Source organism: Arabidopsis lyrata, assembly GCF_000004255.2.
Source record: "Arabidopsis lyrata subsp. lyrata unplaced genomic scaffold ARALYscaffold_8, whole genome shotgun sequence".
NCBI lineage: Eukaryota > Viridiplantae > Streptophyta > Magnoliopsida > Brassicales > Brassicaceae > Arabidopsis > Arabidopsis lyrata.
In genome coordinates, this window is record NW_003302548.1 from 12,894,103 (window position 1) to 12,909,324 (window position 15,222).

Here is a 15,222-nt window from a genome sequence, read left to right on the forward strand (position 1 = left end):
GAGTAGAGTGAAATAGTACTACTTATATATCTTCTGATAAGATACCCCAAGAACATCTGATTACAACATACTCAGCATGCCATTATGCTTGCTACAAGGCTCTGCTACATACATTGAGACTAATGTATGATTTTTTGATACATCAATACAATATAAGATATCTAGGGAGATTAGATGTTGTCTTCAAGCATGGTTGACCAAAGCATGCCCCGCACAAACTCGCTCTTTTTCGCCTTCTCTTGATCTTCGATGGAAAGTGATACTTGTCGTATGTTGCTGTAAAGGAATGATAAAAACAGGCTCTGTGTGAAAACCAACCGAAGCGACACATTTCTTAAGAGTACAGTATGAAATTATACCTTTTAGGGGTGTCCTTAGGTGAAACGATTGCTAACGAGTCTCCTTCAGCGATGGGTATAGCCAAAGGAGGTTTAAACATAAAGGATGAGAGTAGAGGATCAGAATCTATATTGGAAGAGGGAATGAAAGTGGAAGATCCTCCAAAAGACTGTAAGTTAGCTTCTCGAAGCTCTTTTTTAAGCGTAAGATAGGCAGAGCTATATCCACCTTTACGCAACCTTCTCCTTCGCTGCACGTAAATTCTCTCACGTCAAGGAATACACAAAATGACTCTTCAAACTCTACCAAAACCGTTACAGAGAATATCAAAAATTTCATAAGGATATCTTAAATACGTTCCCGTGTTGCGTTGTAATATGGCCAACAATGTCCAATCCAACCCTCTTTGTGCAGACAGGACAAACCTAGTAACAAAGCAAAAGCAAACTGTTTTGAATTTAACCATTTAAGGACTCTGTTCTCACATCAAAGATAGCATATAAGAGAACCTAAATCACTTTCTAATTTAGAAGCACTTCGAGATTACAATGCGTAAGAAAGCAACCATTTCCATTTCAAGCAAGCTTCAAGATTTGGAAATAAAATCTAAACATAAACCTAATCAATCTAAGAATCATGGAACTCTGGTAACACTCAAATGTAAAATGAGGATGATCATTTAAGCACTCTGTCCTCACATCAAGATGACACATAAGAGACCTTAAATTACTAATTATATAATCTTCTACAAATGGTAATTACAATGGCTCACTTGATTAAGCTAAACAATGGGTTAAAAAGCAACCTTTTTCCATTTCAAGAAAGCTTCGAGATTTGGAAATTTAAACCTAAACCTAAACAAAAAACCTAAGAATCATCATGAAACTCTTGTAATAAAAACACTCAATGAACATTACCCCATTCTTAGCCTCCACAGGATGATTCACATCAATATGACAACAAAGACCAACAATATCAAACTCATCTGCACAAAACGGACACATAAACTCTGCTTTCAAATCGTCTTCTCCTTCGACATCTCCCAAATACAAATCTGCCTCAAAAAAAGTGTTTTTCACCATTAATTCACAACAAAGGATAAAACTTTACATATAAAATCTACCTCACAAACCTGATCGAGATTGGTAACGCCGTGAAGAAGACGATGATGAAAACACGGGAGGACAATTGATCCATGAATTCGAATCCATTTCCACTTAATTGTTAAAGATTACGAATACAAAAGCAGACAAATTTACAAGATATGTTATTGAGATTAGGAAGATATTGAATCTAATTTAGCCAAACCCTAGAAGTAGAACGATGTGATGGAGAGAGAGAGAGAGAGAGAGAGAGAGAGTGGAAAGAAAGAGCTGTGACTATAACTACTACTGGTTCGGAGTTTGTTTGTATATTTTTACAGTCTTGACCAAACCGAAACAAGTGGTTGTGTTTTGTACTGCGTTTATTATGTTCACTTTTCACACCTGTGACTTCTTTTGTGGCTCGTGTGTTTTTTTTTTTGTTTGTACGAAATCTTAATTATTTTGTACGCGTGTGAGAGAATAACTCAAACCTCTCCCGTGAATTTTTTTTTTTTTTTTTTATATCCAAAGTTTTGCTTTTAGTAGAAAAGTGGATAGGAAATGAAATTGAAATGAACCACTATTTGAAATTTTTGTGAAAAAATAGTAGCAACCTTGGTTTTCTTGATTTTGTAACCTTTTTAATCTCTATACTATTAAAAGAGAAGTACAAATGTAAATGGGTCAGGTCAAAATCAAAAAATTGACCCGAAATTCTGAAATCGGATCTTTGAAAAAATTTTGGAATATAAATTCGAATTAATAATGAAAAATCGAACTAAAATTAAATGTATATGAAAATCAAATAAAATTTGATTGTACTTATGGTAACTAATTATAAAATCATATTCCGAAAAATATTATACATTAATTACGTATAATATATTTTTATTCATATACATTTGAAACTAATTCCATAACAATCAACATTTTTCTCATTAATTTTGTTTATTTTAGCCAGTTATCATCTCTATACTATTAAAAGAGAAGTACAAATGTACTTGGGTCGGGTTATTAAAAAACATTAAGGGTAAATAACCCGGAATTAAGCTAATCGGATCTTCCTAATTTAAAAGGAAACATCTTTTATCAATAATTACAAAATAAAACACAAAAACCTAATAGTAATTGTAACGCGAAAGTAGTTTGCTCAAAACACGGCTTACGTGGCAAACAAGTTAACTGACGCTCTATGGATATTCTTCGAGATCAAATTTTATTCTTTAATTTATTTCCATCAACAATATACCAAACGTAATTGCGGGAATAAGATTATGCAAAATATATCTTCAAGATCTTATTTAGCTATTATACGTTCCAAAATTCCTCAAATCTCGCCCACAATATATTAATTATTTTATTTTGTATTCGAATCAGAGAAATACTTATTACGATAATTACTGATATTGCTAAGATCATATATTATGTTGAGATTTGAATTCCTTTTTAAAGACTTCTCAAATAAAAAATATTCGCAAATCACGGTGACAATAATACTTTCCCATAAAAAATTTCGAAAACCCTACTATTCTTAATCTATGCGTAACCAATATAAATTTAGGACCAAACCATCTCTTCCTCACATATCAACCACATTTTACGAAAACCTATCAAAGTTTCAATTTATATTCTGAATGGCTCTCAACAACGTTTTCACAAGTCTCAATGGTATCAGACCTTTCAAAACGACCTGGCGAATTCAAGTCAAATTCGTTCATTGTTGGACCCAGTATACAAGTTACACTAGCGAGACAGTTGAGATGATTTTGGCAGATCTAGAAGTAAGTACATCGTCTGAGACTAATTGTTCTTTTGTTTTCATTGATTACGTTTGCCATCTACGTTTCAATTCTTTAACCATGCTTTTATATTTGTTATTTATAGGGTACTTTGATTCATGCCACTGTCAAGAAACAACAACTTGCCAAATACCAGAAATTTATCATCTCTGGTGAATGGAGAACCATTGAGAATTTTACTTTGGCTAAAGCCATGGGGAAATTTGGACACATGATCAGGCGTTTAAGCTCACAACGACACAAATCGTAGCTGCAATCTATCAATTGATGGGTCTGTAGGATATTTAGATTTCATTGCAGAAGAAGATTGGAGATTTCGTCTTCTTCATTTACGCTTTTTTTTTTTTTTGTTGTTTGTACACGTTACACGTATTAGACTCTTTGTACAGACACATATCATACTGCAATCCTAATCATTTGATAATATCTAAGCCCAATTCCATAAATATCCAATCAAACGTTGGGTTTCATATTAGGGCCAGATTCTTACCAGTATCTTATTATTATGTAATTTTTATTAGTCTACACTTTAACATTCACATTCCAATAACGATAATAAACCACAAACAATGTTAAAAAATCAAATCACAAACAAACGTAATGAAAAATCTTCCCCCGCGGTGGCACCGCGGGCTCTAACCTAGTTATGCTATTATAAATAATTGCTCTTATTATTACTGTTTAATTTTTGGCAATGGCTAATCTACTACAATAATTTATACTAGAATGTGTTTTTTTTTTAATAATTTTTACAATATCAAATAATTATCCTTGAGTAAATACGGTCATGTGGGGTAATCATTTCTATTTTATTACTCTTTCTATTTCAAAATATAAGATGTTTTAGACATTTTATTTTGTTTTATATAATTAGATGTTTTGCAAGTTTATATGCAAATTTAAATACATTTGATCATTTGTGACCATTTATATTCTGTAGTATTTTTTTATGATTGGTGAGATTTGTTTTTATTAAACACAAATCATATTTTTTAAAAGAAAAACAAACTACCTAAATATGTATGTTTTTATCTTTAACATCTTATAATTTGAAACAGAAGGATTAGTATTGAATCACATAAATGAACCCCCAAGCCATGGATCACTATCCAAACTCCCTCCGAGTTCCCACATATGCTCGTTCTTTGAACCCAGTAATATCTTTAGTGTATTTGCTTTACCCTAGCTTACTTTTTTTTTTTTCCTCTAAATATTAATATTAATAATCAAAACCCCTTAATGGGTTTGGGGGCTGAGGCCTTACAAACTGAAAAGCACAAAACAGAGACATGGAATCCGGCGACTACACCGGAGGACGAGCTCTAATCTCGGCGGTGGTCGGAAATAGAGACGACCTACTAAAACCGGCAAATACAAGGGCTAGTGATTTGCGGTTCCATCGACCTACTTAGACCCTAGCTTACTTTAACCATTTATTCTCAGTCATTTTACTTTTACCCTAGTCAAAACTAAACATTTTTCATAGTCATATCTCATACTCACTTTCAAACTCAAGTTCCGTTACTAATATGACCCTCTAGCCCGCATGATAGTCACATAATCCGTCAAATCTAATTATCTATCTAGTAACACCGATTTTAATAAAATCTAAGAAATTGAAGACCGCTTTTTTAAACACACTATAGTTTACTTAGGGGGTGTTATTCATTCATGGAGTTAAAGTCAATTCTTAAAGGTTTAGATTTGATTTTTGATATTGTTTTTAACAATCTGTTTGTGTGGTGTTCAAAATCTCTGCAGTATATCTTGGATTATGATTCTAATAATTTACTTATGAAATCCAAAGATGTTTCATTTCAAATGATTTGATATACAAAGATTTTACAAGTCTTTTAGTTTTGAATAACACTGGATTTTAATGAAGCATTTTAAATCTTAGTTGAATAACATCAAACTTTAAAATCTATTAGAGTTAGATTTAGAATCATTAGGTTAATAACACTGGATTAATGTTGGATTTCAATTCTATTAAAATCCATCATTGAATAACACCACCTTAGTCTTTTCTAAAACTAATCCAATAACTGATATATGTTATGTTGACCGACCGGTTTAAAAACCAATAATCCAATACAATGAGATTAAACCATAAAAAAGATTTACTAACTCTCTAATTCAAAATAAATTAACCGAACTGGTTTCCTTCCGGTTTAGAATCATTAACTTTGACTGGTTTACTAATGGGAATTGACTTTGAAATTTCTTCAGCCTCTTAGGGGGGTGTATTGGATTCATGATTTTGGAAGATTTGGTGGAATTTAGGGGGGTGTATTGGATTCATGATTTTGGAAGATTTGGTGGAATTTAGAAAATTTTAGATTTGAAGAGACTTGAATAAGTTTTTAGGATATGGGGGGGAATTGTTAGATTATTTCCTTAAAAATACCAAACAATAATATGTGATTTGGTGAGACTAAAGAACCAAAACGAAAAAAGTTGGAGTGATTTTGGGAGACTTTTAGAACAAAAAAAAGAAGGAAAATTGGGTTTAACAGCTTGAGATCATCTGATTTTGATATGTGATCCGTCCCTTACAAAAGAGTTGAATAAGTGGACTTGGACATTATGCAAAACACTTCACAAACTATTGAGGTAATTAAACATATACAATTCATGAACGATGGACAAAGCACTTGTGAACATTTGACATCTTTGATCATATGTACTGCATTCAGACGCCAAACATGTCGGTTTCTACTATATATGGCTCATGTGGTGAATCGAATCACTAGATTGATCACAGAGAAATCAACGTGATAAATAATTAATACAAAGACCATCTTACCTTTGAAAATAAATTGACAGAATGAATCTTGTTTTGTACTGTATCATACACGTATGAGTATGCTTCCCTAAGATTAAGATCCCCTCGTCATAGGTGATGATAAAAAAATTCTAATTTGCCGTTCATGGCTTTATTCAAAGATGAAGACTTCATGTTAGTTTAGATTATGTGTGGGGAAACAAAATTTTGCAGAGGTTATGGTCTTCAAAATGAGAGGATCAAGAGTAGTGTAGTGTTCACCAAAACCCAAACAGTTGTTGAATTGGAACCAAATAATTGTCTAAAAGGCTGCACCACCCGATTCTGGAACCAAATAATTGTTGAATTGGTTTTGTTGCCTTGTAATTCCCGAAATGGAAATTGAAGAAATCGGAGCCATAGCCGTCATCACCACATCTGGAAACGATTCCAAGTTCCTCAATTCATAATATTATTTCTCCTCTCATCACTAGGAACTACAGATAAAGTAAAGGGTTTGACAAAAAAATCGATAATTGTTTGGTTCCCATTTGTAAAAGAGAGCTTTGATAAATTATTGCAGCCTTGCGGTGAAGAAGAGATATTCGATAGGCTATAGTGAGAGAGAACTTGAAAGAGTAGAGCTTCTCTGTTTCTTTGAACTAAGTAAAATCGAGATCGAGGGAGATAAAAAGATGAGGTGGAAGAGATGAAATTGTTCCGGTGGATAGATTAGCCATGTTTTTTTGGAGTTTTTTTTTTTAACCAAATACCATCTCTAGAGGTGTGATTGTTTTGTTCTTATTTTTGTACTAAAAAGGTATCTAAAGTCTCTCCAAATCAGTTTTCAGTATTTTTTAAGAAAAGAATTGTGAAGTTTGAATAACAGTGGATTTGAAATGATTTTTATAAATTCTTGATTGAATAACAAGAGATTTGGTATTATTTGGAGTGATTTTACATAAATTTCAGTTTCAATAACATGAAATTTGGGAAGAGATTTTAAAATCACTAATTGAATAACAGATGATCTAAACAAAAAACCAAAATTTTCCAAAATCATTGTTCCAATACACCTCCCTTAGTTCCAAAATCCAAACCATAAAGTTCAACTTAAAATCAAAATCTAGGATGGATAATGTATGATATTGTTTAGTGCACCGGCAATGTTGGTCAATTCCATTGATCGTAATTCGTAAAGAACAAATAATGTTGAGAGCTTCGGAAGGTCTTTTGACCTTGACTTTGACCATATCTCATGTTAGAATCTTTTGAAACTATATCCTAGAGCTCAAGATATCGAATGAAGGTTCTGATCAAAAAAAGTTTTCCACGGTTCAAGGAGGATCACACGTATTTTCCCTACATTTTTAGGAGTTTTTGATCAATATATAAGCAAGGAGAAGTGGGAGAACAGTACAAGGATTAAAAGGAGAGTCAGCTAAAGTGAGAATGAAAAAAAGAAAGCAAATCATAAAAAATGTGGAACCGGTGGTGGCTAACGACGATGGAGAAGGTTTTGGTTTACATAAGTTTTACATTAATATTTGAAAAAGGAAGATATTGTTCTAAGGAAATTTTATTTTAAAAATTAGTGAGTAAGGCTCTTAAGACTTTAAATTTTTTTCATAAATTAAAGTATGATATTACCTGATGACTACTTAGTTTTATCCCAGCTTTTTAACTTTTGTTTCTGTACAATCTTTTTTCTCTATAAAATATATAAACATATCACTAAATGTTTAATTCGACACCCCTTATGATAAATCCACTAAAATGTTTTAAATCAATATTCAAAAAGGAACAAAAAAGAACAACAATTATATAAAACAAAATTACAAGTTTTGAATTATGTGAATCAATAAGTAAAATTTGGATAGCAATTTAATTATGGCACTCTAGTCACTTCTCTATATAGAAATTTTGTGTTTGTGAGTGTTCTAAAATGAGTGGTTGAGTTTTTATCGCATAATGTTTAGTTAATTATATAATTCGTAGCTAGACATACATTGGTTGAGTTTTTACCGGACAATGTTTATAGCTTTTCCAAATCCTAAAAATCGTATTCCCTCCTTTTTTTACCTCTGTTCAGCTGTGGATCTAACTATGTAAACTAAATAAATAAAGAAAAAAACATAGATAATCCATTCCAATATCGAAAATCTCAAATTATAATCATGAAGAAGCTTTGCAAAAAGGATATGAAGATCGTGACTTGTTAAAAAGAAGATGTGGTGACGTGTTATTTTAGAAGCCATGTTTAATTGTTACAAATTTTTTAACCCATTTAAAATTTTTAACTGTTACGATTTTAATTTATACGATTGTTACAATCAAAAATTTGTTGCTGTCAAAAAAAAACAAAAAATCTTAATTCTGTTAAGATAATATGAGTTTGGGGTCCATCTCCTATTTTTCTCTTATAAAATGAACAATATCATTGTAGGATAATATCAGAATCTTTTTTAGTTAAAAAGGCCAGACACCTCCACAAAAACACGCAGTGTTTATATGCAGCCATCAAATATGGCTAAGAAATTGGAGCACCGTGGAGTTATGGCTAATGACGACGGTGATGGTCCATTTAGAGATCCACTACCAAACTTCTCCGATATGTTTCCAAGCAACTTCCCTGAGGGTTTGCGAATGTTAGTCTTCGATGAAGATTCATCGCATCTTCAGATGTTGGAGACAAATCTCCAAAAGTTTCAATACCAAGGTATACCTTATATATTTTGATCAATTTAACCATCTTCGAAGTTGATCTAGTGGTGTTAATTTTTATTAAGTCTATATTCAAAGCTGGTCTAACATTTTCCAATGGATGATTAACTTTATTGCCCCTTTTCATATAATTGTTGTTGATGTCGACAACAACAAAAAAAAAAAAAAAAACCCTAAAAATTTTCCCCCAAATTTTGACCTATATTTGAGGCCCGATCCAGGCCATGACATGCTTTGGACTAGATCTGTCCATATTAAATGGCGATGTGTATTTTTGCAGTGACTATATGTAACGAAGAGAACAAAGCTATGTATGCACTCCGTAACCATAGGAATAGGTTCGACATCGCTATAATACAAGGAAATAATTCAGACGGTGATATGTTCCGGTTTCTCTCGGAGATCGGATCGGAAATGGATCTTCCAATCATCAGTAAGAATCTCATAATATTTGACCAATAATTTCAATAATAATGTTATTTCAATGAACTAAGCGTAATTTCGAAATGCAACAACAAAACACACTTTTTACCGCAGTAATATCTGAAGACAAGTCAGTGCAATCGGTGATGAAATGGATGATTAACGGTGCTACTGACTATCTTATAAAACCGATAAAACCCGAAGAGCTACGGATAATATTCAAACACTTGGTAAAGAAGGTGCGAGAAAGGAGGAGTGTGGTGACCGGAGAAGCTGAAGAGAAAGCAGGAGGTGAGAAATCATCCTCTGTGGGAGATTCCACCATAAGAAACCCTAACAAGAGAAAAAGAAGTATGTGCCTTGATGCAGAAGTCAACGAGGAGGATCGTCATGATCATAATGATCGTGCTTGTGCTGCTAGCTCTAAGAAAAGACGAGTCGTGTGGACCAAGGAGCTTCACAAAAAGTTTGTCGACGCCGTGGAATATCTTGGACTCGATAGTGAGTCACAATTGCAAACACTAATATTTTTGTTTATAGATTTCCGATTTATTATATATACCTCTCTCTATATATATAATAAATATGTGAATATGTTGGATATTTATGCAGAAGCTGTTCCCAAGAAAATTTTAGAGCTTATGAATGTTGAAAACCTCAGTCGAGAAAACGTAGCCAGCCATCTTCAGGTAACGTTTCTTCTTGTATATTACTACACATAATTGTTCAACAACCAAATTAAATCCGTTCATTTCAACATCTTTGCCTTATATACACATACGAGAATATATATTAAACCTAGATACATTATGGGAAATAACTAAACTATACATATATTATTTTTTAATTGCATAATAGACCCCATATATCCCAATACTTTACTTATTAAAATTAGGGCTATATTAATTGATATGCATGGAAGATTGCAAAATTAAAAATCTATCCATACTTATTTTTTTATTAATTCTCTTTCCTCTGACTCAATTAATACCAAAATTACCCTTTGTTAGAATTAAATGCTAACAAAAATAATAACAAGATAAATAATTTAGTGTTAACAATAAAAATAACATTGTTCATTTGTTATCGGAAACACTATCTATCATCGGAATCAATAAGGAAACAATGATTTTTGTAGTTATCTATTTGATTAACAATGTAAATCAAATTGTATCACGATAAATAAAAACTAAAACACTGTTCGGCCAACATCAAAAACACTATTCATCACGAGATAAAATAAAAAAGATAATGATTTTGCTGATTATTTATTTGATTAGCAATATAAATCAGATTGTATCGCGATAACTTTTCAAGTTATATGATAAATTTATATTTATCATGTTAAATTATTTATTATCTGATTGATATCAACTAACTTATATATTGACATGTTTATTTATTTCAACAATTTATTTATTACCGTTAACTTATGCATTAGCATCGTTAACTTATGCATTAGCATATTTATTTATCGTGATAACTTGTTTATCATGGTTAACTTATGTGTTATCGTGGACGTAAAAAACAATAAAATTTCATTCTTCTCGTGTATCTTCCTCTGTCGTCATTCTTCCAAATTTTCTTCTTCTTTCATTGTCACCTGCAACTCCAACCCATGTTCACCTGCAAATTTCCTTTTTATTTCCTTTATCTTCGTCCTCTCCATCTTCACTTTAAATTACAAAACTATAATTTTCATCCCAAAATTCTTCAAATTAAAAGTTTAATCCATCCAAACTCATGTAAATTTTCTCTATTTTTATGAATCGTTTGGTGATAATTGTGTGTTACATATAAAAACAATGAATTTTATTAACCAAATGGAGAGTTGGATATAAAATCTGTTTGAAAAAAATGGAAGTGACGATGAAGAAAGAAGATGATTTGGAAAGAGAAGGATTTGGAAGAAAGACAAATAATCAAGTGTTTAGAAAAAGGGTAAAATGGTAAAAATATTATTCTCTCTCTTGCTCACTTAATTAATAAAAAAGCATGCATACAGACTTAATTTTTTGATCTTCTGAGCATAGATATTGATATTTGCCTTAAAATTACAAATTCAACACATGTATATTTAATTTTATCATGTATGTTTTCTAACCACATAATTAACATTACTGTTTATAAGTTAACAGTAGCAATTAACTTTATTTGAGTATGAAGTAAAAGTATATATTTAATTTAAGGGATTGATAGCAAATAAAAAGGTTCGACTCAAAAATTGAGAAATAAAAATCTCCAAATACCCCCAAAAATCCAAAAAAAACTACCCAAACTCTCTGAAAATACTTGAAAATATATGAATTAGCCAAAACTGTGGGTACAAAAACACCCAAGCTCTCCTTAAATACTCGAGACTCGAGAAAATATGAAGTACCAAAAATTCCGGGTTGTTTTGGGTACTAGTCCGGGTTCGGATTCGGTTTGGATAATACTGGAACCCGAAATAATAAGATACTAGCTTTCATTTGAGTATTTTTCAATAACGGATTCATATTAGGATCGTTTCGGCTTGGATTTCGGATTTTTGCATAGGCCTAATCTCCATTTTGGAGTTGGAAATAGAGTGGGGTTAATTAGGTTTTTGCTATAAGGGTGTGATTAATGACATGAATTACCATGTATTATGATTGAGTTATGAAGATAACTGAAAAAAGTCACCAATCCTGAGTTTGGGATTAAATTTTGTTGAGCTATGAGTGACTTATTTTTTAAAGATATTGTAACACCCCGATTTCAGGAATATGTTGGTGCATGTGGAGAGGTTTAAAATAATTGATTTACTGAGCTAGGAAAGTTTCAGGATGGCTGACCTTTCGGGAAGTGATTGTCGGAACTGTGTGAGTGAGGACAACACAGAAAAATATCATGTGGTGATTTGTAGGGTCGGTAAACAAGTCTTGAAAGTCTCACGGACGTAGCGGACCGGCCGCCAGATACGGGTGGGCCCACGGGCCGAGAGAGGACGTGGGGCCAATTAAGAAAGATGGCGGTCGGGGCGTTACAGTTATCTCCTTGTAAAATTGTTAAATATTAAACATGGAACTTCCAATGAGTTAAAATGTGGTAAGTTGAGTTACAAATTGTTTTAAAACCAAAAATGGGAGTTACAAATTTGAATATAATGGGAGAGAAATTGTTCTTATTATCTGAATTTTATTGAATCACATTTCATAAAAAAAATCTAGTTATTTATATTTCATTAAAAATTTACAACTTTTAATTCCTTAATTTATTTCTTATACTTTCATTTGAAATCAAAATATATATATATAGGGATAGATTTTTAAAAGATGAAAATGTAAATATGCTATTAATCTATGTAATTAGGTTTGTAGTTATTATGTTAGGAAATTATTTTAAAAATATGTTTAAGTTAGTAATATTTTGTTTCAAAAATTTAGTTTAATATATTATTATTTTACTGTAGTATATATTATTTTTATTATTTTTCTGATATTTTAATTTAGTTTAGTTTTAACAATATAAACAACAACTTTGAAAGCATAAAAGTTAGCACTCACTTGTTTTGATCGAACGGAACACATATTTAATAGTAAAATTCACCACTTTAATCTACAGTTTATACCATATATAATTTTTACTGCAAATCACATGAAATTACAACAGATATTGCTATTCAACTATGCATGGGTATTCAGTTCCTACCATAAACCGATTGAATTAATCTGGATATTTCGGTACCCGTAAAGATTCGGTTCGATATCGGTTTGGTTTTGAGATACCCAAAATATTATAAATTTTTGTTAAGATGGTTAAATTTAATTAAAATTTGGGTAAATTTTGACAAATATAACTAAGAATTTTCATATATTATGGTAAAATATTATCATGGTTTAGCTCTCTCTCTCTCTCTTTTTTTTTAGCTAAAATGTTAACATGATTTAGTTCTTATTGAACTGTTGGGGCTAAATAAGTAAGAAATCATATACAGAAATCAATGGAGTATATAAGGATGTTAGTAGTTATATTTTCAGCGAGGTCAACTAATCAAAGTACACCAAATTTAAATATGGTTGACACATAATTTAGAATAAAACACATCTTAAAAAATTGAAAAGAATCCTTATTTGGTTATCTTAATTTAATAAATATATATCGTATTAATTAATTTTCTTTTGTCCTTAATTGGGTGTGTAGAAATACCGGATCACTCTGAAGAAGGATGAAGAAAAGATTAAGAAAGAGGAAATGAACAAATCTTTAATACCCCCGCAAGAGGTAACAGTCTATGTTGGAGAAGTTCCATCAAACTTCTACAGAGGAGGAAATGGTCATTTCCCAACACATCATATCAACAATATTCCTCAACGTTCTTATGTGCCGCAACACACCATGAACCCTAACGATATCAACACACAGCTCATACCATCTCGGGGACATCATTTTGATCATGATGTCGCTAAAAACCTAATGATTAATCAACAATATCTTCATCACCATCAGACCTCGGACTTCAAGTCACAAGAGAATTTTGGTAATAACTTAACCGAGGAAGATTTAGTGGATGCAACAAGCTATTGGTACGGGCCAGAGGCTGCTTCTTTCGAAACGAGGAACGTTCATGAAGTTGTGCCATCGGCCATGTTTCCTTCACCTCCGCCGGCTTCTTCTTATGATTACTCACGTAGTTCCTTTCTTGATCAGGTGATGAGGCTTATGTTTCTTATGAGTATTATGTATATTGAATAGACATTATGTTTTATTCATATCTTTGTAAATTTTTTGTGTGTGTGCTTCGTATACAGCGAGAAAATGGAGGACTCAGCTACAATAGTGGTTGGTCCGTACAAAAAAACAGACAACCCTAATCTTACTTGGTATGATTAGATTCTATTCTTTTTTAAGATGAATCCAAGATTGGGATTGGCAAGAAGGGATCAAGATGGGGGGTCAAGATCGGGGCCAAGCATGAAGACGGGTTTAGTGTTCAATTCATATTCTAGTTCTAGGTGACTCCCTAGGATTCTCTTTTCTACATTCTTGTGTTAGCATTGCATTGTTTGCGAGTCAGACCAATAAGTTGTTTGTTTTCTTTCGTCATTCAAAATAAAAATTTGCAAAAACAGAATATTTTGTAAGTGATTTCATTTTTTCATTAAATGAGTCGTATTTCCTCCTCCAGTAGCTAATAATGTGTGGTCTTCGTTGTCCACACCGTTAAACTGAACGCCCATTACTTGCTTTCTACACGAAAATATATCAAGAGAAAACATCCATAATGAAAAAGTGATAAGAATATGCGAAACATTTATGTTTTAGTCAATTACGCTTGAAAAATGATGTTATGAAACCATCAAAAACAGTTTCGAAACTAAAGAGATTATTGACCTAAAGTCCAAAAAATAAATTGGTTAAGAAATAAAAATCTCAAAATATATTGATTACATTTCATACGTTTTGATAATAAAAAAAAATTTGAAACGACTGATGGATGGATGCAAACGACTAAAACAATCCAAACTAGCAAAAGTTTTGTGACTGATGGATGCACTCTTCAGGTAGGATTTTTGCAGCAAATGTGAACAATCAATGACGCATACATTCCACTAAAAATATAACCAAACCAGAAAAGACATAATTGTCCCGTAAAATCAAAAAGAGACAAGACTTCGATCAAACTGGTTACAAAAATTAAATTACAGCCTCTTATAAAAAAAATCTCGAATTTCTTAATCATCTATTTCATGCAACGTTAAGAAAAACAAACTATTATGCCATGAAAAAAAAAGAAATATCAAACATGCGACAAAAAAAATCCATAGTTTGGTTTCGACTAATATCCAAAAGCGTAAATTTGTTACCTTTCAGGATTCAATATATCGATCAAATATTTCATGTAGAAAAATCGGTCACTGAATTTAAGTCCATTTCTTTATCCGAGATGAATTTGCCGAATTTTCTTACCGAAATGCTTTCTCATCTCCATGATTAATTGGACGTTACAACAAAAACCCACATAAAAAATTCGATTGAAAAAAAAGTGAAAATGGTTATTAGAAGTGTTCAAATGGGAACACCCGCGAAGCCGAAACTAATTAATACCACCACACGGCGGGTGTTA

The 15,222-nt window shown here is 31.8% G+C and overlaps 2 protein-coding genes across 3 annotated transcripts; one reads left to right on the forward strand and one right to left on the reverse strand.

Moving 5' to 3' along the window:
- Positions 1-3: 3 nt before the first annotated feature.
- On the reverse strand, positions 4-1,829 carry LOC9300052 (protein DEHYDRATION-INDUCED 19 homolog 7). Its single transcript, XM_002865676.2, has 5 exons — positions 1,472-1,829; positions 1,257-1,393; positions 687-764; positions 360-595; positions 4-276 (listed from the first exon to the last, which is right to left on the reverse strand). Exons 1-5 carry the CDS (start codon positions 1,548-1,550, stop codon positions 171-173), a joined length of 636 nt encoding a protein of 211 aa, XP_002865722.1. The 5' UTR covers positions 1,551-1,829; the 3' UTR covers positions 4-170.
- A 6,567-nt stretch (positions 1,830-8,396) lies between these two features.
- LOC9301797 (putative two-component response regulator-like APRR4) lies at positions 8,397-14,101 on the forward strand. Of its 2 annotated transcripts, XM_021025540.1 has the most exons (6): positions 8,397-8,706; positions 8,992-9,144; positions 9,249-9,635; positions 9,747-9,823; positions 13,299-13,805; positions 13,907-14,101. In XM_021025540.1, the coding sequence occupies exons 1-6, from the start codon at positions 8,499-8,501 to the stop codon at positions 13,967-13,969; spliced, it is 1,395 nt and encodes a 464-aa protein (XP_020881199.1). In that variant the 5' UTR covers positions 8,397-8,498; the 3' UTR covers positions 13,970-14,101. The 2 variants fall into 2 exon arrangements, with proteins under 2 accessions (XP_020881199.1, XP_002863976.2); XM_002863930.2 differs by lacking the exons at positions 13,299-13,805; positions 13,907-14,101 and adding an exon at positions 11,878-12,166.
- Positions 14,102-15,222: the final 1,121 nt, after the last annotated feature.

Excerpts from the sequence above, each read along its gene's own strand:
- LOC9301797 (XM_021025540.1), top strand. The coding sequence starts at position 8,499 with ATGCAGCCATCAAATATGGCTAAGAAATTGGAGCACCGTGGAGTTATG. Across the intron at positions 8,707-8,991 it reads CCAAAAGTTTCAATACCAAG|TGACTATATGTAACGAAGAG; the intron begins GTATACCTTATA and ends GTATTTTTGCAG. Across the intron at positions 9,636-9,746 it reads GGAATATCTTGGACTCGATA|AAGCTGTTCCCAAGAAAATT; the intron begins GTGAGTCACAAT and ends ATATTTATGCAG.
- LOC9300052 (XM_002865676.2), bottom strand. The coding sequence starts at position 1,550 with ATGGATTCGAATTCATGGATCAATTGTCCTCCCGTGTTTTCATCATCG. Across the intron at positions 596-686 it reads AACACGGGAACGTATTTAAG|GTGCAGCGAAGGAGAAGGTT; the intron begins ATATCCTTATGA and ends GAGAGAATTTAC. Across the intron at positions 277-359 it reads CCTAAGGACACCCCTAAAAG|CAACATACGACAAGTATCAC; the intron begins GTATAATTTCAT and ends ATTCCTTTACAG.